This window comes from Equus caballus, chromosome 1, assembly GCF_041296265.1.
Source record: "Equus caballus isolate H_3958 breed thoroughbred chromosome 1, TB-T2T, whole genome shotgun sequence".
Taxonomy (NCBI): Eukaryota; Metazoa; Chordata; class Mammalia; order Perissodactyla; family Equidae; genus Equus; species Equus caballus.
The window spans coordinates 182415960-182443402 of NC_091684.1; the positions used below are offsets into that span (position 1 = coordinate 182415960).

Consider the following 27443-nt stretch of genomic DNA (forward strand, 5'->3'; position numbering starts at 1 on the left):
GTGAATGGCTAGCGGATAATATCTCCTTTTAAAAAAAGAACCCATTTTCTCCCTTTCATTCTTTTGAAAAATGGTCACAAGCTCATTAATGACTCAAGTCATACACAGTGGAGAAATAAACTCCTGCTAATCAAAACTAAGATGTAGATAACCATCTGAATCAAATGAAAACCTACAGCTGCATTTGGGACAGACACTTTAGTGAATAATACAAAATTCATGCCCTCGTGGATGATAAATTCTAGGAAAGAGAGACAACAATAAACATAACAAATGCCTGAATATATAGTACATTACACAGTGATTAAAAGACATGCAAAAAATAGAGCAGGTCAGGAATACTGGGGGTGGGGGGAAGTGGTGCTTGTGATTTTAAAGAGGGTCACCAGGGTAGGATTCAGACAAGCAGAACACATAAACACGGTTTGAGGGAATTAGGCATGCGTCTATCTGGAGAAAAAGTGTTCTAGGCAGAGGAAATAGCTAGAGTAAAGCAGCCTTGAGGAGGCATATGATGCCCAGTGAGTTAAAGCAGAGCTATGTTGACAGAGCACTGGAGGGGGCTAGGAGGAGACAGGCCAGAGTGGAAGGATGGGAGAGAGCAGAAGACTTAGGACCTTGTAGATCACTATAAGGATGTGAGTGAAGTGAGGGACAGTGCAGGAACTAGAGCAGAGGAGTGATACCTGTCACTATGCTGCTGTGCTGAGAGAAGACTGCAGAAGGGGGCAAAGGGGAAGAAGTAGGGAAACCCATTAGGAGCAATTTAGTAATTCAAGAAAGAGATGACAGTGGCTTAGATCAAGGTGGTTGCAATGGAGTGGAATCTGGATATACGTACATATGTATTTTTAAGATTTTTATTAGAAAAAATTTCAAAATTACAAAAAACCTGCAAGAATAATAAACTCCCATATATCCTTCACCTGGACTTACCAGGTTCCTTACCACTTTTTCATTTTTGAAGAATATGTGTAGGGCTAGTTGTTTTATAGAATAGCCCACAATTTGAGTTTGTCTAGTATCTCCTCAGAATTTCTGGCAGAAGAACTATCTAAACAATGCTGTAAGCCTTCTCAATGAATGACATAAAAAAGCACCATGAGGCATGGTGTCAGTCTGTTCCTTCATAGGTGATATTACCTTTGAACACCTGAATAAGGTGGCTGCCAGGTTTGTCCACTGTAAAATATCATTTTTCCCTTTGTAATTACTATGCAACCTGTGTGGTGATACTTTAAGACAGCATAAATGTCCTGGAACCCATCAAACCTTCATCCAAGAATGCACTGAGGATTCCTACCTGTAGAAATTATGTACTATAAGGACTGCAACAGAGGTCATTATCTAACAATCATTCCTTCTACATTTATCAGTTGGAATTCCACTGTAAAAAAGAGCTCTCCCATCTCCTTTACTTACTTATTTTCAGTATGTACTCATAGATTCCTTTTTTAATTAACAGGTTATAATCCATTTCTGTCATTATTAATTTTGACTCCAATAATATCCCGGATTTGACCAGTGGAAGTGTGTTCATAAAGCTGGCCAGTGGAAGCTCCTTACTTTTGGCACAACTCGATGTTCCAGACTCATCTTCAGACTTTCCCTGCCCCCATCCCATAATTAGCCACTTCTCCAAGGAGTCCCGACTCTGGATATATTTTAAGATTGTCAAGTAGAATAGTTATTGAGTGTGAGAGAAAAGAGTCAAGGGTAACTTGACAAATTTTGGTTTGAACACCTGAAAGAATAGAGTTGTCATCAACTTAGATTAGCAAGACTGCAAGCAGAGCAGGTGTGCGTATATGTGGGGGAGGGGAGAGCAAGCGTTCACTTTAGGACAAGTTAATTTGAAACATCAAATAGACATCCAAACACAGATGTCAAAAGGGCAGCTGGATATGAGAGTCTGGCATCCAAGACAGAAGTCTGGGCTAAACATATAGATCCAGGAATCCCTGATATATAGATGGTATGTAAGCCATGTGACTGGATAAGATCACCAAGAGAGTGAACACACGTAGGCAATGGGCCTCTTCTATGAGAAGACAAGGAATCATAAAAGAAGACTGAACAGGTATTTCTAGTAAGGAGGAAGGAAAATCAAGTGAGCATGAGGTCCTAAAAGGCAAGTGAAAAAAGACAACCATGAGGATCAACTGAGTTAAATGTTGCTGAAAGTCAAGTAGAACAACTGAGAACTGCCCACTGGCTTTAGTGAGGCTAACTATTAGAACATAAGCTCCAAAAGAACAGGGGCTTTTATGTGTATTGTTCAATAACAGATCCCACATGGTCAAAACAGATCCTGCCCCGGTATAAACACTCAGTAAATATTTGTTTATTCAATGAATGAACGAACGTGGAGGTCATTGGTAACCTCAACAAAAACAGTTTTGGGGAAAAATCCTAATTCAAGTGGGTTTGAAAGAAATGGCAGGAGAGGAATTGAAGACAATGAGTATCAAGAACTCTCCTGAGGAAGTTTGCTGCAAAGGAAAGAAGAGAAACAGAGCTCCAGCTGGCTGGGGAAGATAAAAGAAGATTTTTCTTTTTAAAGATGGGAGAAACAAAGGCATGCTTTTGTAGGAATAATCCAATAGAGAGGGAAAAATTAATGTAATAGACAGGAGACTTCCTAGGGCAACTCCTGGAGCAGGTGAGAGGATGAGCTCTAATATGCACTGACAGTATGGCTTTAATAGGAGATGGGACAATTCATTAGTAATAGTGGGAAAGTCAGAGCATATAGGTACAGATGCTGATAGGTGGGCAGATGTGGTAGGGGAGCCTACGGAAGATAGCCCATCACATGAAAAGAAGATGGGGAAAAGGGTCTAAGGTGAGAAGAAGGTATAAAATCATCAACTAGGAAAGTGGGAGAGGAACGGACCAGGGAAATACAGTATGACTGCCAGCCACTGTTAAGGACCTCCTCGAGGTTTGTGGTTAGGAAGTAATTTTAAAAGATTACATAAATCCCTGACAACTTATCTCATGTTAGATAAATGTCATACTCAATCCCTGCTTTTTAAGTGCCTTGGTATGACACAGAATCTACTTGAAGCCTGTTAGTTTTACTACAAAAATCATTTCAGTTCCTTACCTCAAAATCTTTGCATATTGTGGCTGAGTGTACAAACCTCCACTGCATTTGCTCTCCAAATTTATTATTATTATTACTTTTTTTGAGGAAGATTAGCCCTGAGCTAACTACTGCCAATCCTCCTCATTTTGCTGAGGAAGACTGGCCCTGAGCTAATATCCATGCCCATCTTCCTCCACTTTATACGTGGGACGCCTACCACAGCATGGCGTGCCAAGCGGTGCCATGTCCACACCTGGGATCCGAACTGGGGAACCCTGGGCCGCCGAGAAGCGGAATGTGCGAACTTTACTGCTGTGCCACAGGGCCGGCCCCTGCTTTCCAAATTATTAAGCACTATGTTGCTAAAAAGAACTCTATTATGACGTCTAGATCATTTTTCAGTTGTATGAAACTAACTCAATTATAACACAAGCTAGAACTCAGAGACGCAAGATGACAGAATTTCTAACAAAAGATCAGGCCGAAGTTTTTTAGAGTGGGTGAAGCTGATTCTTTACTTTGCTTAGTATGATTACAAACATGCTGGCATTAGTTTAGTGCTATTACAGGAAAGTGTACATTTAAATATTATTCACATTTGTTATGCAATTCTACATTCTGCTTGTTTTTACTGCAACTGGGTGCTGGTGCTAATGATACATTTATAGAAATGGGCAATTCAGATTTTTAAGAGGGTCTGATTAAACCTGTCTTCTAATTCCAATTTCTTAGGTGGCTTAAGATTTAAACCTCTTAAGTGCCCTGAACATTTTTTTCCTAATATGGATTTTTTTGTAGCTTCTTCCTCTTCCCATTCACCCCCTTCCCTCTCCCCCATAAAAAAGAAAGTCTTTTTGAATTATAAGATTTAGATGAATTAAAATGAAAATTTCTTATTTTAACTTTTAAACTTGTAGGTCTCAACTGGAGAAAGAGGGGACTGCACAGTTTGTTAGTGTCCTCAGGTGATTCTGATATGCTATATTTCTTGTCCTCTCTCTTTTTCGGTTGAGAAACACTGGATTTGGCAAAAACCAGAATCCTCCTTGATCTAACAATGGACAATGTCTAGAGCAACGCTTCCCAAGTTTTAATGTGCACACCCATTATCTGGGGATCTCGTTAAAATGAGAATTTGACTCAGTAAGCTGGGCAGGGCCTGGGTTTCTGCATTGCTTACAAGCCTCCAGGTGATGCCAGTTCTCCTGGTCTGTAGATGTTTGAGGAGCAAAGTTCTACAGAATAATTACATTTTTATTTGCATGAGGTTGTTTATTCTTTGGAGATAAAATGGTAAAATAGGTTTTCAATTATTCATCAACGTTTTATATACACTGTAGATTAAACCGAAACTCTCTTGTTTTCAAAGATACCTCATCCTTGCTTACTGCCTAGAAATGTATAAGTATGAAATAAAAACTAACACAAAGAAAACTATTGAAATATATTAAATGTTGAAAATCTGTCATTTGGAATTATTTACATCATTCCTCCCTTGTACCAACCCAGAAATGGCAAGCCAAATGTATGCAGCCAGATGCATGCTGCGAAAAAAAAAAAAACTCCTCAAGATTTAGATTATATCTCTTATTGGATGACACATCACAATTTACTTTTTTCCTAAAAACAAAGGCCATAATGCAAAGGAATACAATGATTGAATAAAATCATTTTTCAAGAGTTCCTTTATTTCTTTTCCTCAAATTTTTACTGAATTGTCTCAAAATGAAATCTTGGGTCCTACAGTAATATGTAGAAAGTAAAATTGTTTATATTCCGCCTCTTTTTCAAAGTAATAACGGGTAGCATTAATGCTACCTCTGCTTGTTTAAATCAACTGGGAAAAAATTATGGAAAACATTCTGAAAATAATTACATGAATTTACCTGTTCCTAGACGTTTAGAAATTATAGCTTTAGCCAACACTGTGCCTAGTAGCTTTGAAACTGCAATCCGCACATCATAATTAGAACCTTCAAAGGACTTAAAACATAGTGTGGCCACACTGTCCAGGTCTGTAGTCCACATAAAGACGGCCTCATGCTGAAGTTCAAGGAGACACTATTCAATTGGAAAAACAGAAATTAATGAAAAATAAAATATAAATGTCGGGTTCAGATCTATTTAAGTTTGTAGAAACTATCAAGGTCTAAAAAAAATAATACACAAATCCAAAGTATCTAAATAATGACTGTAGGGACAACTAAAAGTCATAAAAATTACACTACATAAAGCAAAGTGCCCCCAAAGCGGGGCAGGAGACCCAAAATGTCTTTAAGAATCAATCTGTTGGCTATGAGCAACCATGAGGATAATTCCAACATAAGCCAACAATTTTACTGTACCATCTAACCAACTATGTTAAGAAGGCATGATAAAAACAAAAATCACTTTCAAACAACATAAACCTTTATAACTTTAGTTTACACAGTTATAGAAAGTAAGCAGAACGGAGTGGAAAGAATACTTAAGCGTCTGGAAACCTGAACTCCCCATCCTTCAACACTGTGTTGCTAACTACTTGAAGAACCCTGGGAAATTCATAACTCTCAGGGCCTCAGGTGCTTCATATGCTAAAATGATAGGTCCCAGCTGATTACCAAGGATGTAGCTCTAAGATCACGTAGCTGTTACAGGGTTTTCACGGGGGCAAACTGATTTAATTTTCTTTATATTAACTTTTAGCAAATCTGCTTTTTAGACCATTTTACCTTTGCAGCAGCACAACGAACAGCCATGGATCTATCTGTTAAACAGGATCTAGCGGCTTTATAAACATCCCTGTGGCAAGATGTAGCAGCAGCTCCTAGTCCATTCAGTATATTTTGCAGACTCAGCATAATCTCATATCGACCTTGAGACTACCAAAGAGAAAAGAAAAAATTTAAAGAAAAAAAAAACACTGTGAAGAACAGCATTTAGCACTGAAATTTCTCATATATTAGAGAAACACTCAGATTTTTGTACACACTAACCAACCCATTCTGACATCAAGAAACATTGATAGTTGCTATGTTATGAAGTGTTTACTACTTGAAAGGTATTATTTACATATACTACATTTCAACACAATACAAACTGCACAAGGCTGATGCAAAGAGTAAACGAAATTATACTGAAAGTGCTTAGAACAAAGCTTGCACATTGGTAAGCATTCAATAAATGGCTGCAATAAGATGAGGTAATATGGTAAGAGCGCAGGGTCTGCCACCTCCTAGCTACATGACCTCGGGCAAATCTGTTTCTTTATGTCTAATAGTCCCCATCTCATAGGTTGTTGTGAGGATCAAATGAACTACTACACATAAAGTGCTTAGAACATCAGTAAATGCTCAACGGATTTTACAGCTATTAATATTTTACCATTCATTGGTCCAAGTAGTTTAACTCAGAAGTTAAAAGTCTGGGCTTTTGACTTAAGATGACCTAGGTTTGAATCTTAGCTCTGACCCTTAAGAGCTGTGTGACTTCAAGCTGTTCTTACTTACTTCTCCATCTATAAAATGAGGATAAGATAAACCTCATGGAGCTGATGTGAGAAGTAAATAAGCCTGTGTAGGTACAACATTCACCACAGTGCCTGGCACATGGCACACTTAAGAAACAGTAGTTGATTGTATTATTGACGTTTTACTAAATGCCCCACATGATTTCTATAGCCAAAGAAGTTAAGGCCACTTGAGGTAAGTAAAGTTGGAGGAACACAAAGATCAACATCAAGTATCATTTTGACAGTAATGTTATTAATCTATCTTCGTTCAAAGGAGCTAAATAGTAATTATAGGTGGACATAAAATGGGTGCTAATGGGAAACTTCTTTCTTTTGTCCCAGTTTCAAATGTTGTATATCCCTGGTGGGTGTGTATCAAAAGTGGGAGTCCCTATTGATATCTCCGAAATGTTATGGTACCTGATCAGCTAAATCATAAAGGTAAGAAGTAAGGAAGCAATAAACTACACAGTAGTAACTTTAAAATTTCAGAGACCTACAGAGTAATCTTCTGTTAACCATGGCTCTAAAGTGCATTATAGCTTATCCAATGGCGTTAAGAGGAAAAAAGTTTAAAGTGGCCATGCCTCAGTAAATAAAAGTTCTTACAGACACCTGCTTTTAGTTAAAAGCAGATTTATAGAAATTAGTCTCTTTTCCTGAATCACCTTCTTCAACTTTTCAGGAAACTACTGAGAAGTGATCTGCTGAGTAGATTCTCTCATCAGTTTTATATTATGGACCTCACTTCTCCATTAAGTTCTTGAATTAGCTACATTCCTCTTGAAATTTAACATTTTACATTTGAATTTTCCCATGGTTTATCTTGGTACACTTAAAAAAAAGTGTGTGTTTAACAAGCCAGCATTTTTACAAATTATTTCAGAGCTGTTTTCTAGACTATTTTTCTAAGTAAGGTAAGAATAGGAACTGGTGTGATATTTTCACATTTAAAGGTGCTGAGTTATCTTTAAAATTAGGGATCAGAGGGGCTGCCCCAGTGGTCAGTGGTTAAGTTTGAGCACTCTACTTTGGTGGCCCAGGGTTCATGGGTTTGTATCCAGGGCGCAGACCCGCACACCACTCACCAAGCCATACTGTGGCAGCATCCCGCATACAAGATAGAGGAAGACTGGCAGAGATGTTAGCTCAAGACCAATCTTCCTCACACACAAAAAAATTAAGGACCATAGATTTAAAATTTTTGATATACAAACATACAAATACTTTCATTTCAAAACTGAATGGTAAAACTGAAGTTGGCAAAGGATCACAGTATCTTGGAAGTCAAGTGAAGAAATGAGTACAAAAACAAAGGGTGTTCCACCGTGGGAAATGATGCCAACAAATCAACGAGGCTAAAGCTGAGAATACACTCCCCTGGCAATTAAAAGGTCATCCAGATCCTGGTTGTACTGACATCCCCATGCTCTTTCCTGCCCTGATTATTACACTCCTTACTCCCTTCTGCTGCTGGTACAATACTAATCCATCCATCGGGTATACAGTAGTTACCTCCTATGTATCTGGGTCCTTGGTGACAAGCAGTTGCTCTGGCACTAGTAAGTAGTATCAGATGGAAAAGGATCAGATAGTATCAGGGACAGGTCAGTCTGAGAAATACCTTAGCTTTTGCCCATTTGGATTTATCTGAATACACGAAATTTTATTGCATTATTGCTTTTCTAATAAAGATTCAACATACAAAGTACATATGTGTGTCACCTAGAAATACTTCATCTATGGATGTATTTATATACATACCTTATGTATACTTGTCATAGGTAAAGCTCTTATTGTTTTTTTGTGTGAGGAAGATTGGCCCTGAGCTAACATCCATGCCAATCCTCCTCTATTTTGTATGTAGGTCACAGCCACAGCGTGGCTTGATGAGTTGCATAGGTCCATGCCCAGGATCTGAACCCGCGAACCCAGGCCATCAAGGTGGAGTGCCCACTATACCACTGGGCCGGTCCCAGTAAGGCTCTTTTTCATTGGCTCAAGAAACCATAAAACTTACAAAATACAACCTTTTTATTCTTTGGTCAAACTTGTAGTTACTTACCTCTGCACTCTTCATAGCTTTAAGAATATTCCCCACTGTATCACTAAAGGTGTTACCCAGTATTCTACCCAACTTCTTGTACAAGGAACCCAAACAGACCACAGCAGCACTGAAACAACATTTAAATGAAAAATTAGTCATGGCTTAAAAAGAAGAAAGAAAAAAAATCTTATGACAGGTAATGGAGACTATCTAATTTTACTTTTAAAGGATAAATTTCCCAGAATCTACATCACTGTTAAATCCTAAGGCATAACACTCAGGTGAATATCAAATAATTACACTTTCAATAACAAGAATTTTTTAAAAGATGTACCGATCTTCAATTAAATCTCAGCCCAAAGACTCAAATTTTTTACAAAATAATTTGTAACAGAATTCAGCCTCATATATTAGATAATCAAAGATGGACTTGAAAGAAAAAAATAATGTTCTCATCAAGTCTGAAGTCTGAAAACTGTATGAGAAAATACAGTCTTCTATAAGCAAAAAATTAGATCAATAAAAATTTCTATAAATTACTATGTGGAACCATACATGGCTTATTGCCTGCTCTAAAAAACAGGTGATAAAATGAGCTGAATCCTATAAAGAAAGAAACTAAGCTATTCTTCTTGGGATCTTAGAACACTAGCATTTTTCTATAAGATAATTACTATTAATTTCCACTACTAAGAACTAATACACTAAAAGAACAACCAAAACGTGAAGAACTTAGAATATGTTTTTCTTAAACACTCAACTACCAAAATTTTAGTGAAACACATCTGATTCCCAAATCTAGACTTCAAACATGTCTAAAATATTTTTTAAAAGAACGGTTTCTCAGTCAATGTTAGATGGGAAAATGTTAAATTTCTTAAAAAGTTAGATAAAAAATGAGTAAAACAATTAGTATTCAGTTTCAAAATAATTATCAAGTAGTTTGGGTTCTTTACAAAAATTTTCTGTTCAGTTTCAACATTTAACTTACAGTTTAGTGGGAAGATAACTTGGAGAATCATCTTTGCTACGAATGAGATCATTACATTTATCGATTGCCTCGTAAACAGAGAACGTGTCTCCAATACTATAAAGAATGCCTAGATTCTTAGCAAGGAGCTTGCGGGTAGGAGGCCCTGGGGAGCTGTTCAACAAAGATAAGAGCTGCTCAACAAGAGTCTTCTGTCTCTCCCTTACATCACTCTAGAAAGGAAGGGAACAAAAAGACAATTCAAAGTCAACACAATTACATGTAATCCTCTAATAGGATTATTCTTTCATACATTTAAGAACTAACTAACAGGCTCTGGAAAAACGTAAAATTATTTTCACTAAAAATTACAAATAAGTTGGTGGCAAGGTCATCACACCACACGAATAGATGATTTGCCGCCCTGCTGATATCTCCCAAAAATAAATTCTGGACCATCATCTATTGGAGTCTCTGTGCACAAAGACAAGGGCTCCACCTCTTCTCTATCTTTATGTTTGAGAGGTAGAGCAAATTTGTATTTTAACTAGAGCTTTGTAGTTATTAAGCCTCGTCCCATACACATCTGCATAAATAAGCTGCAACCTATAACTCTCACCAGAGCGGACCTTGTAATGGTTACCTGTTTCACTCAGATCTTTTGCTAAGTTTAGTGCAATTTTATTTTTGTAAGCTTATGCATCTAAAAGCCAATAATGTTACTCCATTTTACTTGCCTGCTCTCTGAAAAAGGAGTACAGAATATCACTACAAAGGTAATGGTATTCAGCTGCTCACTGAGGCCTAAACTTCCATAATGAAATATCTGATAATTTAGTGCATGGATTTTTGTCTTTTCTTAAATTCTAATCGTCTCCATGAGTAATGTCTTAGCACCACTTTGGTAATACATATGTTATTGTTATTATGTAGGAGAATGTCCTGATTTTTAGATGTAGGCAAAAGTATTTAGAAGTACCACCTCACACAGCTCAGTAAATCTGTCAATCAAACAGGGCAAAATGTTAACAACTGCTGAATGCAGATGAAGGGTATGAGTGATCGGTATTCTTTTTTTGTACTCATTTCATAAGCTTTTAAGAAGGAATGTTTACTCAAAGACTCTTCAATTCAGATCTCCCTCCGCTTTTATAAGTGAAACTCTGATTACATTATTTAGCACTATACTGCACCAGGGCTTCATGCATATGGAGGTACACAAGGGACAGAAGATAAGCTCATTTCTTTCTGCTTTTTGGAAAGGAATCAAGTTCTTGTAATATTAAAACTGCAGGTTTTGGTAGGGGGCAAAAAATTACTATATTTAATTATAAAGTCTCAACACAGTCTAGTATTTGAAAGCTAATTTAGGTTATTCTGGACAAAACTAGAAAAGCAAACCAAAGGACACTTAGCTGACACTTTTTTAAAACCCCCCCCAAAAAACCCAGTTTTGCAATTTTACCCACCCTGCTGGTTGCTAGCAAGAGCTTGTCCAAATATCTCAACCAATCAAACAGAAACTCTGCCTTCTGAACTTCACCTAGCTGACTGCACGCTTCTTCATTCAGCAACAAGCTATGAGCTAATTCCATGCCTTGCAGAAAATTCTCCTAGCTGGTCACGATTCTTCTCATTAAACTTCAGTCAAGATACCTAAGAACAAAAATCTGTAAAGAGGAAAACAACATATTTTAAAAGGAGAGTGAAGAGGCAGGCAATCGTAACGCCAGAAATCTTCCACATCAGAGCACAAAGCATAATTAAATGTACACATCTTTTATAACGGCTCTCTGGCAAAACTGGGAAAATCCCACTACTAAACTCTAGCTAACACTGACACAAAATCCAACTTGTATTCTGTACCCGTTTGAGAGAGTAGATAGGCAAAAGAGAGTAGGGTCATTGACATTTATATACAAAAACTTGCTGAACAGAAGAGACATTCCACTCAAACTGAAAATTTTAAGGTAAGCTGGACTATGAAGTGCTAGATTTTCAGTTTTCTTTGTAGTCTAAATACTCTTTTACCAAAATGAGGCATGGTATATATTAACAAATGACCAAATATCCAGATCTCGTTCTACAAATCTATCTAAAATTCTACAGTCAAGTCTGACAGCTCTCTGGGCCTTTGCACATCCTGTCATTTACCTGGAAATATAAGCCAGAGCAGAGGGACTTACTCCCATTAGTCTCTGTTCCTCCAGCCTAATAGACGCTGCGTGTAGCTTTAGGCTAGAAGTTTTAGGAAAGTTCCATCTCAACCAGTACAGTTTCCTTATCTCTGCGAGCCTTGTTGTGAAAGCAAATTCTTTTTTGAAGGCACTTGGATGGATGTTGTCCAGGGATTGTAGCAATAAAGATCATATCTGCTCTGACCTAGATCCAATGTAGCCTTTACTTTCATTATAGCAAATAATCAACAAAAGACAGAAGAGGTTTGGTTTTGTTTTTTAAAATTCATCAGCATCTCCCAGGCACATCCTAGGGCCTTTCCAGAACATACATAACATAGAAGCACGTGTATACACATACACACAACACACATTTACACAATGGCATTGTGACTAAGGAATTTTTTATTTTTAGGAGATACATGCTCAAGTACATTGCAGTAAAGCAGCATGATGCCTGCAATGCGTTTTCAAATGGGTAAGCAAATCAATCAATTAGCCATAAAATACGGTAAAATGTTGACAGTTGAATGTAGGTAGTGGGTATGTGACTGATCATTTTACTATTCAGTTTTTCTGTATTTTTTTAAAGATCACAATAAAAAGGTGGAAAAATTATTTCAGATAATAGAAATAAAAAAACATAAGGTGGCTTTTTAACAAAAATCATTACTACTACTTATACGAGTGACAGCTATCATCAAGAACATTACACAACAAAGAAGGCACCATATACATAAAACACGGACACTCTTGTTCACTAATATATCAAAAATAAATTTGATACTTTATAAATAAAACTCCAAGCTGAAAAGAAACAGGTAATTGGAATTGCACAGAAATACAGATAGAATGCCACAGATAATTAAACTAAAACATTCCAAACACACAGGTCACATTCGCCTGAACAAATGTCAATCTCCTACAGAGAAGCCAGTCAGCAAACATGGATCAGAAAATCAGATGGGAGGCATGGGGAAGGCTTTTCTTTCTTTCTTTCATTTTTGTCTCCCAGAGAATTTACTGGTATAAAATTACCTAGAGTATCAGATCATCATAATTATTATATAACTGAAAAGAGCCTCTTTAAAAGACAGTAGTCACAAACTGGTACCCCGTTGGCCATATGAAAATCTGGGTCCAAGTGCCCATTCAGCAAGGAACGGCTGAATCTAAGGGGTGTAGGGTGCTCCAGCAGGCCACAGTTGCCACCTGGCCTGCCTTATGCATTTACATTATCTGCCAACTTCAATGGGTATTTAAGTTTTCAACTCCTCCGCTTTCTTTTTTTTTTATATTTTAAAGATTTTATTTATTTATTTTTCCTTTTTCTCCCCAAAACCCCCCAGTACGTAGTTGAATATTCTTCGTTGTGGGCCCTTCGAGTTGTGGCATGTGGGACGCTGCCTCAGCGTGGTTTGATGAGCAGTGCCATGTCCGCGTCCAGGATTCGAACCAACGAAACACTGGGCCGCCTGCAGCGGAGCGCACGGACTCGGCCATGGGGCCAGCCCCCTCCTCCTCTTTCTTTGTCTTAGCTGCGTCCTCTGGCTTGAGCCAATATTCTAGATTCTGACTGTGACGCTGCCCCAGATGCCAAAAGACAATTTTCACCCACGCACCCCAGCTGCCCGAGCCTGTGTGCTGCTTTAGCTATTGGGGCCGTCCCCTCCCAATCAGTCCTGCCTACCCGCCCAGCACCACCCAGGACCTGGCACTGACAATCTGCAAAAAAAAAAAAAAAAAAAAAAAGCACCCATTAGATTATGTTCATAAATGTCAATTTTAAGGAACAAGAACAATATAAACAATGGCGCTAACAGATTCACTTTTATAGAGACAGCATCAATTTTAGCTTCTTGTTTAAAAAAATCCTTTCTTATATTATTGAAGTAAACTGACCAAAATATATATAATTAAGGATAAAGTTAATAAATATTAGAGAAATAATTTCCGGAAGAAATCTACTAAGTATACAGAAGGTGAAAAGCAAGTTTGCACTCAATGTCTACAATTGTGTGAGGAAAAAAAATAACCTCGGTAACAAAGAGAAAATTTCTTGTACCCAGCAGGGCAAGCCAAAATCCTATCTTAAGAATCAAATTACCCTTTTTAGAGGTCATTAGGATTGCTGAAGAGACATTTTTTTCCTTAGGCAGCAGCAATATTGTGGTGTAAAATGATCTATCAAGAAGCAAAATAGCTAACACAATGCAATCATAAATAATTCAGTAAGAAGCCTGAGATCATAAGCAGAGCATAAAGTTATCTCCGATGCCCTCAATACGTTCCTCATACAAATTACTCCTAAAAGAAGCAGACAGTTCATACTGGCAATCCCACGCCTAAAGCCCCAAGTCCAAATCGTGCCTATGATCTCCTCAGGCGCACTACCAATGAGACAATGCATTTTGTAAGTAACAGATGTTCCTGCTCTCTCCTGAAGCTTCACTTTAGGAAGATGAATACAAATGCAGTCAATCTACCAAACGTTTTAACATAACCACAGCCCCGGGGCTACATATACCTGGAGAACGGCTTATTTTTCCTTTCGAATGTTTCTCTTTTCCATTTTTATGTTTCTGTTGAGATTGCAAAGTGATTAGTTTATTAAAAGTGAACATATATAGCAACACATTTTTCAAAGTAAAACTATGCTACTTAAAAAAAAAGACTTCATAAAACTGCTGCTCCAACTGTAATGGCAGCCATTATTTTTGACAGAAGCTAGTATTTATTGACCACTTACTATACTCTAGGCACCACTCTAAGTGCTTTACATTTATTTTCTTGAATAATTCACAAAACTGTTCATGGGGTAGCTATTTTTATTAGTTTTAGATTAAGACGAGGAAACTGAGGCACAGAGAAGCTTAAGTAGCTTTCCTAAGGTCATACAGAACCTAGTGGTTCACTTATGCAATCTGACTCTAGATTTATGACTTTAACCACTAGATCCAATGCTGCTCGTTTCATCCAGCCAAGCCCCTCAAACACCCTGAAGGCAGCCATTCTTAAAAAGCTTGGAACTTGTACAGAATTCGTGGATAGTATGGAACTACATATCACTGCACTGTTTCCAACACAGAACACCAAGTTTCTGTTTTTATAAGTTTGAGAATCTCAGAATAAAAGATTTCTCAGGGTGTTTAATAAGGTTGGTGTGTAGTACAAATCTCCACGAATGCAATATAGTATGAAGTATTCATCACTGCCAGCACAATAGTACTTCCAGAGCTAAGTAAGCTGTCCCATGGAGAAACATTAACACGTACCTGCTACGATCCCTCATCCTCTATCTTTAAAAGGTACACGAGAATATCAGTTCCACTACCTTACAGCCAAATATTACACGTGCTTGCCCTAAGGCCAACAGTTGAGCTGAGTTTACAAAGGCCCTGAGATGCTTTTTAGACCATGCATTTCTGAGGCGCTGTTTACTTCCTTGGTAAGAAATGTCTGTACGTAGTGTATGACAGAGACTCCTGGTGACTCAGTCCTAATTTGCATCCCTGAAGTCTTCCTACTGAGAAAAGCAGCTCTGTGCACTGTCTACTAGACCTAAGCAGCTAAGGTACTGTCCAAACCATGCTTCTCAGTCGGGGATAAGTTTGTGTGCCAACAGAAGAAACATGGAGCATATTATTGGAGGATCAAATTTTACTTCAAGGTTTCCTCTCTGATACGAATTTAAAACATTATTTTATATTAAAATATGCAGTTAATATGCAACAGAAGGTAAATAAAGTGTTTCAAGACAAAACATGAGACTTCAAAGAAATTCTGAGTATGACAATGCCTTTCTAGACTTCCTTTAACAAAGGCACTCTCCTCTGCTGGGAGACTACTACATTAAAGGAAAAGTTTAAGGACCACTAAGCCACTAATAAGTTGAACTATGTGAACTGCCATTTTTATAGCTCAAAATGGCTAAATACTGGCAATTTCTTGTGATTAAATCTAAATATCACGCTCAGTCTTCGAAGATCTGGCATGGTACAGAAAAAGCTAATGTCTGCACTTTGCAGCGTCTTCTCAAGCCAGTGACTCTCTTAACCGAGAGTAACACATACGTATAAATATTGTTGACTGCTGACAGAAAGACGAACCAGGAGGGAGCCAAATTTCCAAGGTTTGCTAGAATAACTTACTCCAAAGCCATCTCCAAGAGCAGTTATCAATTTGTATTATCAACAAGGGCCAACTTTCCACCTGAAAATGAGTTAACATCAAATTTATGTAGGCAAGGAAGTGTAAGCACCTTCAACAATTTAAAAAATAACACAAAAGAATAAAACAGGCTACCGATTATGCCAGTCCTGATAGAAAGTATTAACATAAGTTTCTCTAACTAGGGTTTATAGATCTATTTTGATAGAGATGGGAACACACATTGAAATTTATGAGGAAAAAAGTCTTCTTAATCTTTCCGGTCATTTCAGTTTCTTAAAATGTTTTAATTTTGAGGATGGAAAATAAGAATAATCACAAATAAAGAGAGCACCAAACACAAAATAAGATAGGTTTGTTGGATTGATTTGTTAGTTTTTTCTTTCCAGAGCACGAAAAGACCAGTTTACAAAATGAACAAGCCACTAAACAGTAAATGGAACTAATTCCAGAATGCATCAAGGTGGCTGAAGTTTTGAAATATGTCTCATACTTAAATTTCAATTACTTTTGACTGTCACTTCTCTAAAAAACATCATGACAGCTTCAAGTCAGCCTCCAGTCTTTATTTTCTCAGTTTTGTTCGAAAAGCATAAAGTAAGCCAAAAACAAAACAAAAAACTCTCAAGATCTCCCATGCTTCAGGAAACATACATAAATCTTAAAGTCTAAATCTTTCAAACAAAACAAAACAATAATTAACTTAAATCTAGAAAGGAGCTGGATCATTCTATCCTGACCTAAGATTCCCCTAGCCCTGTGATTTAGGCTTTGCAAAATTATAGGTTACAAAACAGGAACACACAAGATACACAGAGCATTAAGTCTCGCTTCAGATGTTGCCTAAGGAAAGCTGCCCCTGGCAGGGAGAAAATGAGGCCTCTTCGTTACTGTACTTTAAATATCCCTAGGCACAGTCTAAAGTTGGTTTGCTGACACACTTAACCACGATACTGCACTGGCTTTAGCGTAAAACGGACAATGAAGAAATCATTTATAATCTTAGAATTATTTAATACAGTTTTATCTTGATTTTAAAATCTTGTCTGTATTGATTCCATCTTTGAATCTGACATATCTTGCTTCTTTCTTTCTACCACAAACTATTTCAAAATTCAGCTAAAAAAATCACTTCCTTCAGAAAGCCTTTCATGATTAATCCCCCTATTGTACTGTCTCCTCTTGGCTTAGCACTTTTTCCATTATTATATTTATGCTTTTAAAATAATGTTTGGCTTCTCCAGCCATCACTTAGATTGTGTGATTCTTGGGGTATTTTTCCAAATCATGATTAAAAAATCTTAAGATTATTAGACTAGTATCATTATGGGTAATGTTCTCTTTTCTAGTCTCCAAATTTCTAGTGGTTTAAAAACTTTTAAAATGAAACCCTCAAAAACCAATCAGCAAACTAAGCTTCTGTCCAATTTCTAACTTCTAAAATTCACAACAGTGTTTGTCAGCACCATCTTGGTAACATTACAAATGGGGGCGCCCATGTATAGTCTGATGTTCACGGCTATGCCTTTCACTGTCCCCACAGACGACCAAATCATAAAATGACAATGGGAGCTTTTAGTCACCGAGCCAGGAACTTTTTAGGGGCCTAATTTATATCACCTCTAATCATCACAAAGAAAAAAGTAAGGAAGGTATTATTGGTCCCAATTTTATAGATGAAAAAACTACAAAGACGCCAGTAAACAGTAGAATAGGATGAACTCGGGTCTCTGGCAACAAAGCTCATTCTCTTTCCTCAGTGCTAGGAAGCCTTTCCAAGCAGGGAGGGGAGACTGTGTTTTTGACATTAAGATGAAGGAAGGGATAAAACGTGCAGAACAAAGACGGTAGGGGGTGGGAGGGGAAGAGCATTACTTTATATTTGGGCTTTTTCTCTACCCATTTCTCCCTACATCTTTCCGTAAATCACAAACTTGCCTTTATCTCACAACTCCTCCAAGGATAAGGATCAAACAACTAAAAAGGGAGTGCTAGACATGAAAAGATGCTCATCATCGCTGATCATCAGGGAAATGCAAATCAAAACTACACTAAGATATCACCTTACACCCGTTAGAATGACAAAAATATCTAAAACTAATAACAACAAATGTTGGAGAGGTTGCGGAGAAAAAGGAACCCTCATACACTGCTGGTGGGAATGCAAACTGGTGCAGCCACTATGGAAAACAGTATGGAGATTCCTCAAAAAATTAAAAATAGAACTACCATACAATCCAGCCATCCCACTACTGGGTATTTATCCAAAGAGCTTGAAGTCAGCAATCCCAAAAGTCCTATGCACCTCAATGTTTATTGCAGCACTGTTTACAATAGCTAAGACTTGGAAGCAACCTAAGTGTCCAGGAACAGACAAATGGATAAAGAAGATGTGGTACATATATACAATGGAATACTACTCAGCTGCAAAACAGAACAAAATCATTCCATTTGCAGTAACATGGATGGACCTTGAGAGAATTATGTTAAGTGAAATAAGCCAGCGAGAGAAGGATAATCTGTGTATGACTCCACTCATATGAGGAATTTAAAATTATGGACTAAGCACAGTTTAGTGAATACCAGGGGAAAGGTGGGGTGGGGGGGGGCACAAAGGGTGAAGTGGTGCACCTACAACATGACTGACAAACATTAATGTACAACTGAAATTTCACAAGATTGTAACCTATCAATAACTCAATTAAAAAATAAAAAAATTTAAAAAAAGCAGGAAAAAAAAATAAATAAAAAAAATAAAAAGGGAGTGCTGGAGGGCCAGCCCACTGGCATAGTGGTTAAGTTTGCAGCACTCCTTTTCAGTGGCCCTGTGGTTCATGGGTTTGGATCCCAGGCAAGGACCTACACAGCACTCACCAACCCATGCTGTGACAGCGTTTGACATGCAAAGTAGAGGAAGGTTGGCACAGATGTTCACTCAGGGCCAATCTTCCTTAACAAAAAACAAAAGGACTGTTGAGAAGGCAGCGAAGAGAACAACACAGATGAGGTAGGTAAACCACTGCAGGAAGCTAAGCATGTCAAGACAGTAGACCTATAACAATGTAGAGGAGCGATTCTCAACTCTGGCTGCTTTAAAAAAATACCAAAGACAAGCCTAAACCAACTGAACCAGAATCTCATTTAATCCTAATATCACCACCATACAATATGTATTAGCACTATTAATTTAAAATAAGAATACTGAGATTAGATAATACAGATTATTTTAATAGCTGACTGGTGTCCACTACGCTCTCATAATTCATCTGTTAAATTGGGTAAGAAAGATTATCTTGGCATAATTTTTAGATAAGCCCACAGCAACTGCAAATGCTTTAGAAAATAGCAGGAAAATGACAATGAAAGTCAAACTTATATTATCTGACATGAACTTAGTCTTCCTAATTCTCTATAGCAACCCTAAAAATGAATTAGTTATCATTACTTAGTACTTTAAAATGTTAAACAGTACTGATTTAAGCTCAATTAAGAATTTGCTTTACCTAAATGGCTCAAAACGACACGTACATTAAATCTAAATAAGATAAATACAGAAACTTTTATAGCCAATACTAAGATTTCAGAAAAGCTTATAGTTCTATAGTGACAGTACAAATGGTTTAAACTCTTTTGGAAAATATAATGTATTAGAAATCATAAAAATATCAAAACCATCTGACAAAAGAATCCAGCTTTTGAAAATTCATGCTGATGGCAAACATCAGAATCGTTAAGTGCTGATTATAGCACTATAAAAGCGAAAACTGGAAACTTACAAGTCCAACATTACAGAAATGGTTAAAGTTTGACATATTCAAAGACTATTAGGCTTTCATTCAAAACTATAATTTTGCAAACCGCAAGTGCAGAAGTTTTACATGTTGAGAGAGCCCCACAAGTGAAGCAGTGTTTCCTTCCTAAAGAGTGCTTTGTAGAACAATAGTGCCAAAGAATGAGGAAAAGTGTTGTGTGCAGGGAAAGGTCCAAATACTTCTGGGAAATGCCTGGTTGCGGTCTTCTTTCCTACAGCACATCTCCACACGTGATATGGTCACGTGCACTATGCACCGCCAGGAGGGCCCATATACAGAGCACTGGATGTTTCTCACCATGTTTTAACTATAGACCTCTCCCTCACTTCGACCTTTTCCTTTTTTTTCCTTGCTGCGAATCTTGTGCACTGGTGTTCTATAGAACACAACCTTTGTAATACTAATCATTGAAAACTACTCTAAGTCAAAAAATTAATTCCTTTTTTTAATACTATGATAGGATTTTTATTAGAAGGATATATAACAAGTCAATGTCACACTTCTACTTAAAAGTGACCATTTCTGATTAATATTTTGGATCAAATTATTTAACATTCAGAATTCTAAATATAAACAGAATCTTCTCTTAGCTATTCCTGGAATATAAATAAAGATAGTTTTAATTAACCTAGTGTATTTTAAGATTTATCAGTTCACATAAAAATCTGTGTTATTCATATTTTAAAGTTTCACATCACATCCTGTCCAAGCTAAAAATGGCGTGTTGCACCATAAATTTTAAAATTTGACTTTCGTAATTCTGAACACAAATTCCCATAAAATCAACTTAATCCATGTTTCTTAAGTCATAGCACAGAAGTCTAACTTGTAATGTGCTCCAGGCACAGCACTGATATCTTACTTTAATATATAATGAAAATACATTCAGTGTACCAAGATTCCAAGAATATTTCCTGCAAACTTGGAAGGAATGGGGAGAATACTGCTTCTTATCACTGCATAATACAAGTCAACAGGAATGGCAGATACACACAGCTCCAAGAACCAACGGGAAGCACATCCTATAGAACAGACAAGTTAGGAATGGAATAGGCAAGAAACAAGAGTTACAGAGATGTGGAAATTTATAAGATGGTGGGATAAGAACAGGCCAGAAGTGGGGATACAATTTACTCTGCCTTCGTCTTCTGTTTTTCCTAAGTACTGTAGGTTACTGTTAGGGACTGGAAGAACGGCGGAAGCTGGTTCACTGAAGGAGACTGCAAATGGGGCCCCAACTGGAGTCTAGTGTTTCTGGCAATTCTCCTTCAAAATTACACAAGAGAAAGCCCCTGAAGGGTAAAAGGAAGTGTTGGGGGTGGGGAGAAGACTGAGCAGCAGGAACCAACTCTAATACGGCAGTGATAGGAAAAGGAACTACCTTTTTTTGAGCATTTACTTACTAGAAACTTTTACTATCTCATTTAATCTTCATAACATTGAAACTTAGATATTCTCATTGTACAGACGACAATGAGTTAAGAAATTTGTCCAAGGTCAAGATGTGATTTAAGAGGAAAAAGAAAGAAGGTAGTGCTTACATGTGCCTAGTTTCAATGTCCATGCTCCTTCAACTACTTCACACAGCCTCTTCATACAGTCTCTAATCTCCCTTACTGACAGCTACTGCCATAGCTGCCAACGAAGCTTCTAATCCTTATAACTTTGTCACTTTTTCTCATCACTTCGCTCTCCTCTTATGTCTCCAATACTTTGAGGCTTTTGTTAACGTGTGAGGTCTTCCAGAGACACCAGCTTCCAGAGGGCTCTTTCCAACCAGACAGTAAATCAATAAGTAATAACAGTGTTAGTTTAGGCTTTAGCTATTCCTGACAATTTTTATCACCATTCATTCCACAAACGAACTCTTCCATTTCTCCCGGGGAAGGGAGATCTCATTCGGACATTTGGGAGTGTCAGACAGCAGATTTTAAGGTAAGAGAATTTTTACCCTTCTATCTCCCACCTCTCTCATCTGAATGTCACTGACTGAGCCATCTCGCTACTTGCTACCTAGTTGAGAATCCAGTAACAAGAAGTGAAAAACAAACCAAGTTTTTTTAAAACACAATATATAGCAATTGATTGTTTCAAAGATCATGATCCTTACTGACATAAGTGTCTTGGTCCCTCAAAGCCTATTCACTCTTAGTTTAGACATGACTAATAATCCAGTCATCTGGATTCTAGCTAGGGTGGAGTAGAGCGCCATTTTAAAAGTGAAGAAGCAAACTCACTGGGAGCAGGAAGAAGTCAGAGCAGGCAGCTAATAGTGATGGAAGTGACCAAAATACTATTTAATATAGATGTTTGAAAAAGCAGGGCAATACGGGGCTATTTAGTACAAGAGCAAAGTGCACAAGACGCCATTATTCCCCTGGCTCGGCAGGGTACAGAGGAGGCCAGGAATCCCTGCTCAATTTCCCCAAATTACTCTATCCTTGTGTTTGCTGCTCGTGCCATCTGCTACCTAGCACTTCCGAGTATAGCCATTAGACCTGCCTGCTTTAGAATCTCCTCCTTTTTCCTCTTCAACTCTAACTGTTCATGGCTTTTACATTGTGGTTAGTATTCACAGACTCACCCTTAATCCGCACTATGGTCTGGCATCTTGATTATTCTCATAGTTCCCACTTCTAAGTCACAACATAGCCCATGCAACACATGGCCTAGAATTTAGCTGTATTTCCGACCTTCTTGGGGCCCCACCTGAGGGCTTTCCTTAGCAGACACTGCTTCTCACTCCCTGCCAGATGCCCAGCCAGGCTCTTAACTTTGCAAGTGTAACTCCCTTCCACAATTCCATTATTACTCTGCCTTCTGGCTGCCACGGTCATGGTACACCCAAGTAACACAGTCAACAGACCATCCATTACCTCTAACCCCCAAGTAGATCTAGGGCAGCCCTCCGTAATCCAACTCATTGATATTTCTGCAGCAAAAGATAAACATATTTGCATAAGGTGGGATAAATAATGACTATGAGTAGCTTCAAACCAGTTCAGATCATGTTTTGCTCCCATATGAGCTAAGAAAAACACTTTTCAGAGTCTTGTGGACTCCAGAATTAAGATTAAGGGATTTTGTACCTGTATATGTTTTTCTTCCTTTTTTTTTCCCACTTTTCGGATTTCTCTCAAAATATTAAAAAAGAATTTTTTCTTGTGGTCTCAATGGGTACTTTCAATTTTATGATAACTTTACTTAGATAAAAAACGTATTGAATAAAGAGGTATTATTCTGCATATATACACAAAACCATGCATATATTCAACATAGAAACCTACAAATACAACAGAAATGGAAATAGATAGATGCCACTGTAGAGTTATCCACAGAGAAGCATTATTGGGGCACTAAGTACAACTAAGTTCCTGAAAAAATACAGGGGCCCGCCTCGTGGTGTAGTGGTTAAGTTCACGTGCTCCACGTGGGCAGCCTGGGGTTAGCAGGTTTGGATCCTGGGCACAGACCCACACACCACTCATCAAGCCATGCTGTGGTGGCAACCCACATACAAAACAGAGGAAAAGTGGCACAGATGTCAGCTCAGGGACAATCTTCCTCACCAAAAAAAAAAAAAAAAAAAAGTTCATATATAAAACATTTTATTTAGTGAAATTAGAATCAAATGATGGTTTTAAGATTAGCAAAAGTATATGCACAGCTTCAAATATTTACAATTATCACCTCCTACAAGTTTTCCTTCTTTCCTGTCATAAAACTCGCTCAAATTTCTTAGGCAGGTAACATTAACAGAGTGCCTTAATATGGCTATATTATGCTTCTTTTTTTTAGAAATAATTACCTTTTAAGTTGCCACTAGAGTAAAAAAAAAAAAAAAAAGCCCTAGCATGATTCAGGATACACGCTTCAGTTTCAATGTGTTGGGTATCTGTTAAGAGAGTCTAATTTCTCCTCTGGGTCTTACTGTAAATATGTTTGATTTCATGTTCAGTTACACTTTCAGTAATTTTCTGTCTGATCTTTTGATCAATTGCTATGTCACTAGATTCATGTTAAAAAAATGTTCTGAGTAAAAATAACTGTTACTCGTGATAAACACCATGAAAGATTCATTAAAGAGTTTACCAAACTAAAAAACTTTTCCACACCAGATCTAAATTAAAACAAAAAATTATAAAGTTGTCAGAGAAACATAAAAATCCCTCCCTTTCTCTAGTCTTCCAAAAGGCTAGGATCACTGAAATGAAAAACTTTATACTAGGTAAATATAACAGAACAGCCACGCCCCTCCTCCATCATTACACACCTAGAATCCAGAAGCATTTATGGGATCCTACAGTTTACCTGACGCAATAAAAAAAAAAAAAGCAAGATTAAGAATTAAAACTGAACTTAACCTATTTCCTCCTACAAAAGATTTACTGATTAAGAGTTTAGAGTTCTAGTCCAGGGTTGGCAAATTTTTTCTGTAAAGGATCTGTAAACTACTTTAGGCTCTGTGGGCCATACGGTCTCCACCACAATTACTCATAACAACACATAAACCACCATAAACAACAGATAAACGAGTACGGTTGTGTTCCAGTAAAACTTTACCAAACCTGACCACAGGCTGGATTTGACCCACAGGCTGTCAATTACCAACCCCTATTCTAACCCAAAAAATTTAACACTAGAACTAGACAAGAATTCAATTAAACGATATAAACAAGTTTTTACTAGTGCCTTAAGCCTCAGTTAACTCATTTCTTAAGAGAAGATTAATAAGTTTCTGCAGTCTCCTCAAAAAGCAGAAGTGCTTTTTATATGAGGAGTGTGGTCCCATAGAGGACTGTTGAAAGCCATCAACTACACTATGGTTAATTAACAAAACACAGAAGACTCAATAAAGCTTTTCTTTTGTTCAACGCAGATGCCACTAAACTGGCTAACCAGCATCCAGAATGAAGTAAATTTAGAATATGTAGGGGCCAAACAAATCCAGAGTTTAATCCTTTACTTTATTCATAATTAAGAAAGCCTCACGAAGGATATAAACTGCCTCAATCTCCTTTTGAAATAAAGCTGGAAGGAAGGAAGACAGGTGCACTACCTAAAGACAAAAGTACTTAAATTTTTTCCTTAGAAAATGTGTTTACTATTTGTGTAATTTAAACAATTTTTAAGGTATTTTGGATTATATATTTTCTGTCACTAAAGTCAGATACAATGACAAAAAGAAAGGAAGAGAAAAGTAACCTAGGATCCATAAACAGTATTGGAGAAGCTTAAGCTAAAATTCAGGTCTCCCGAGTCTTCTCCTATACCACAGCTACCTATATAAACTAACAGCATTCGAAGACAGATCCAGCCTCCAGTACTTTTTCCAACTGTTACTATCCTTATATTATAAATCTTGCCTGTTAGTCCATTTTATTAAACAAAAAAAAAATCAAAGGTATTACAACGGAAGACAAAGATCAGCTTCAACGTCGATCTAAAGTCACTTTCTCAAAGACGCACTTTCAAAAACGTCTGGAAAATGAAACAGGACAATTCTGCTCTCCCCACCCATCTAACGTCCAGCTCTCAGGACACTTCCGCTTCCCTTACACTTCAAATAATCTCGCCAGAGTATTTTCTCCGAAAGTTCTGAACTGTACTGGCGGGCCCCTTTTCACCCCTCCTTTTAACGTCTCTAGGCTATGAGTCCCTTAAGGGCGCCGAACCTGCACATCAAACGTGCTGAATAAATGAATGCACATAAAAATAATGTATAATTATGACCTTTAATGAGGGAGCTCAAATCATTTGACTACTATCTGATTTGACAGTTACGAAAATCATCTTAACTTGCTAGAGGTATACATGCCTGTCATTAGTAAGCACCGTACAGCGCGTGATAAAGTTCCTAGAGACTCTACAACCGCATGAAATGACGCTGCGCGGGCCGAGAGCAGGGTCGGAAGGGAGGCTTCCCGGCACGAAGCGAAGGCCACCCCAGCAGAGGCTTCCTTGCCCCGCGAGGAGGACTGCAAGCAGCCCCGCACACAGAAGGCAGCCCCCACTCTCGCCCCTGCTCCCTCTGGAGAGCCGCCCCGAGGCCGCGCGCCGGCGTCCCGAGAGCCTCGCCCGCCGCCGGGATGGGGCCCCGCTCCCTGCTGACCGCGCGGCGGGCGCCGCAGGGCGGGTCTGGGCGCGGCGCGCCGGCGACGCGGGCTCCGACCTCCCGACCTTCCCCGCACGCCGGAGGCCCCGGGCTCCCACCGGCGGGCGGAGTCCACGCCTACCTGTTGTGCCCCAGGGAGCGCAGACTTTCCCGGAGCCCAGGAGGAAGGCTGTCCGCACCGGGCAGCGGGCGTCCCCGCGCGCCGGGTCAGCCCCTCCTCGCAGGGCCCCGGCCCCTGGCCACGGCGCCTCAGCCCTCGACTCCTTCCCGCACCCGGGGCCAGCTACCTCCACCACTTCGCCGCCGCCACCACCCCGGGAACGCCCAGCCGCTCAACTCCCGCCGCGGGCCCCGGTGCGGCGTCTCTCCCCGCAGGCAGGCAGCCTGGACACCGCCCCCTCGCGCCCGGAGCCGCCTCCACTCCCGGGAACCCCCGACTGCCCGACCTCAGGGGCGCCCCCCGCGGCTCGGCGCGCCTCCCAGCCCCGCCACGTTACCCGCTCCACAGCGCAGCAGGGCAGCGCCACGACTTGCCAGCGGCGGCGACTGCGAGGCAGGAGGCGGGAGGGGTGTGCGCGGGGCGGGGCCGGAAAGCTCCGGGTCAGCGCCGCCCGGGCTCGGATTGGGGGCGCGCCCTGCGCCGCGCCGCGGAGCCCAGGCCTCCCCAGCCGGCCACCGAGCCATCGAGCGCCCGCTCTGGCAGGCGTGACTGCTCCACCGCCGAAAGAGCGATGGAGGCGACCGCGGCCCAGATTGAACCCAGGGCTGCTGATCTGCAGTCCGAAGATTTTGGCCACAGCTATTTTTGTCTGTTTTTATCGCCACTTAGAATCCGTGGGGGCGGCATTGGGCATCTGAAGGCTAAGACACAACTGGAGCCTGGAGAAATTCAGGCAGGGAGTGGTGTGGGTGTAGATGGTGGAATGTTAGAGGTGGAAGGCGCCCTACAGAGCCTTGTAGTCTTAGCTCTTCGTTTTACAGCCTGAGACTCAGGCCTGATGTAAAGCGACTTGCTTAAGGTCACACACTGAGTCAATGGCGGAATTGGGACTAATAGCCTCTTGGTTCCAAGTTAAGTGCGTTTTTCCAGTATACTCAGTGTTTTCAAAGCAATTTTTCAACTATTTTGAAACAATCTCAAGCCTATAAAAACGTTGCTAGTACAAAGAATGTTTTTTTCCTGAACCACTTGAGCTTTAAGTTGCTGATACGATGCCACATTGTCCCTAAATACTTGCATATGTATTTCCTGCTAATAAGCACCTTCTACTACATAATTACAATATAACTATCAAAATCCACACATTTACATGATATATTTCATTTTACCAATTGTCTCAATAATGTTCTTTATGGTAAGAGGATTCAGTTCAGAATGAAGCATTGAATTTACTTATTATGTATCTTTAGTTGCCTTTGATCTGGAACACCTTCAGTCTTTCCTTGACTTTCACGTGCTTAACACTTTTGAAGATTCCCCGCCAATTATTTTGTAGAATGGCCTTCACTTTGACTCTGTCTGCAGGTATCTTTGAAGGGACTCTCACAGAAGTGATGCTGTTTTCTTCTCA

The 27443-nt window shown here is 39.0% G+C and overlaps 1 protein-coding gene across 20 annotated transcripts in view; it reads right to left on the bottom strand.

Moving 5' to 3' along the window:
- HEATR5A (HEAT repeat containing 5A) overlaps nt 1-26470 on the bottom strand; it is a 99347-nt gene extending 72877 nt beyond the window's left edge. For 10 of the 20 annotated variants that reach the window (XM_070259817.1, XM_023627757.2, XM_023626280.2 and 7 more), the window contains exons 1-6: nt 25994-26133; nt 11068-11268; nt 9620-9831; nt 8647-8755; nt 5803-5952; nt 4978-5152 (exon numbers count right to left, since the gene is read on the bottom strand). In XM_070259817.1, coding sequence (XP_070115918.1) covers nt 4978-5152; nt 5803-5952; nt 8647-8755; nt 9620-9831; nt 11068-11193 — 772 coding nt within the window. In that variant the 5' untranslated portion in view covers nt 11194-11268; nt 25994-26133. 20 annotated transcript variants of the gene reach the window in all.
- Between the last annotated feature and the right edge of the window lie 973 nt (nt 26471-27443).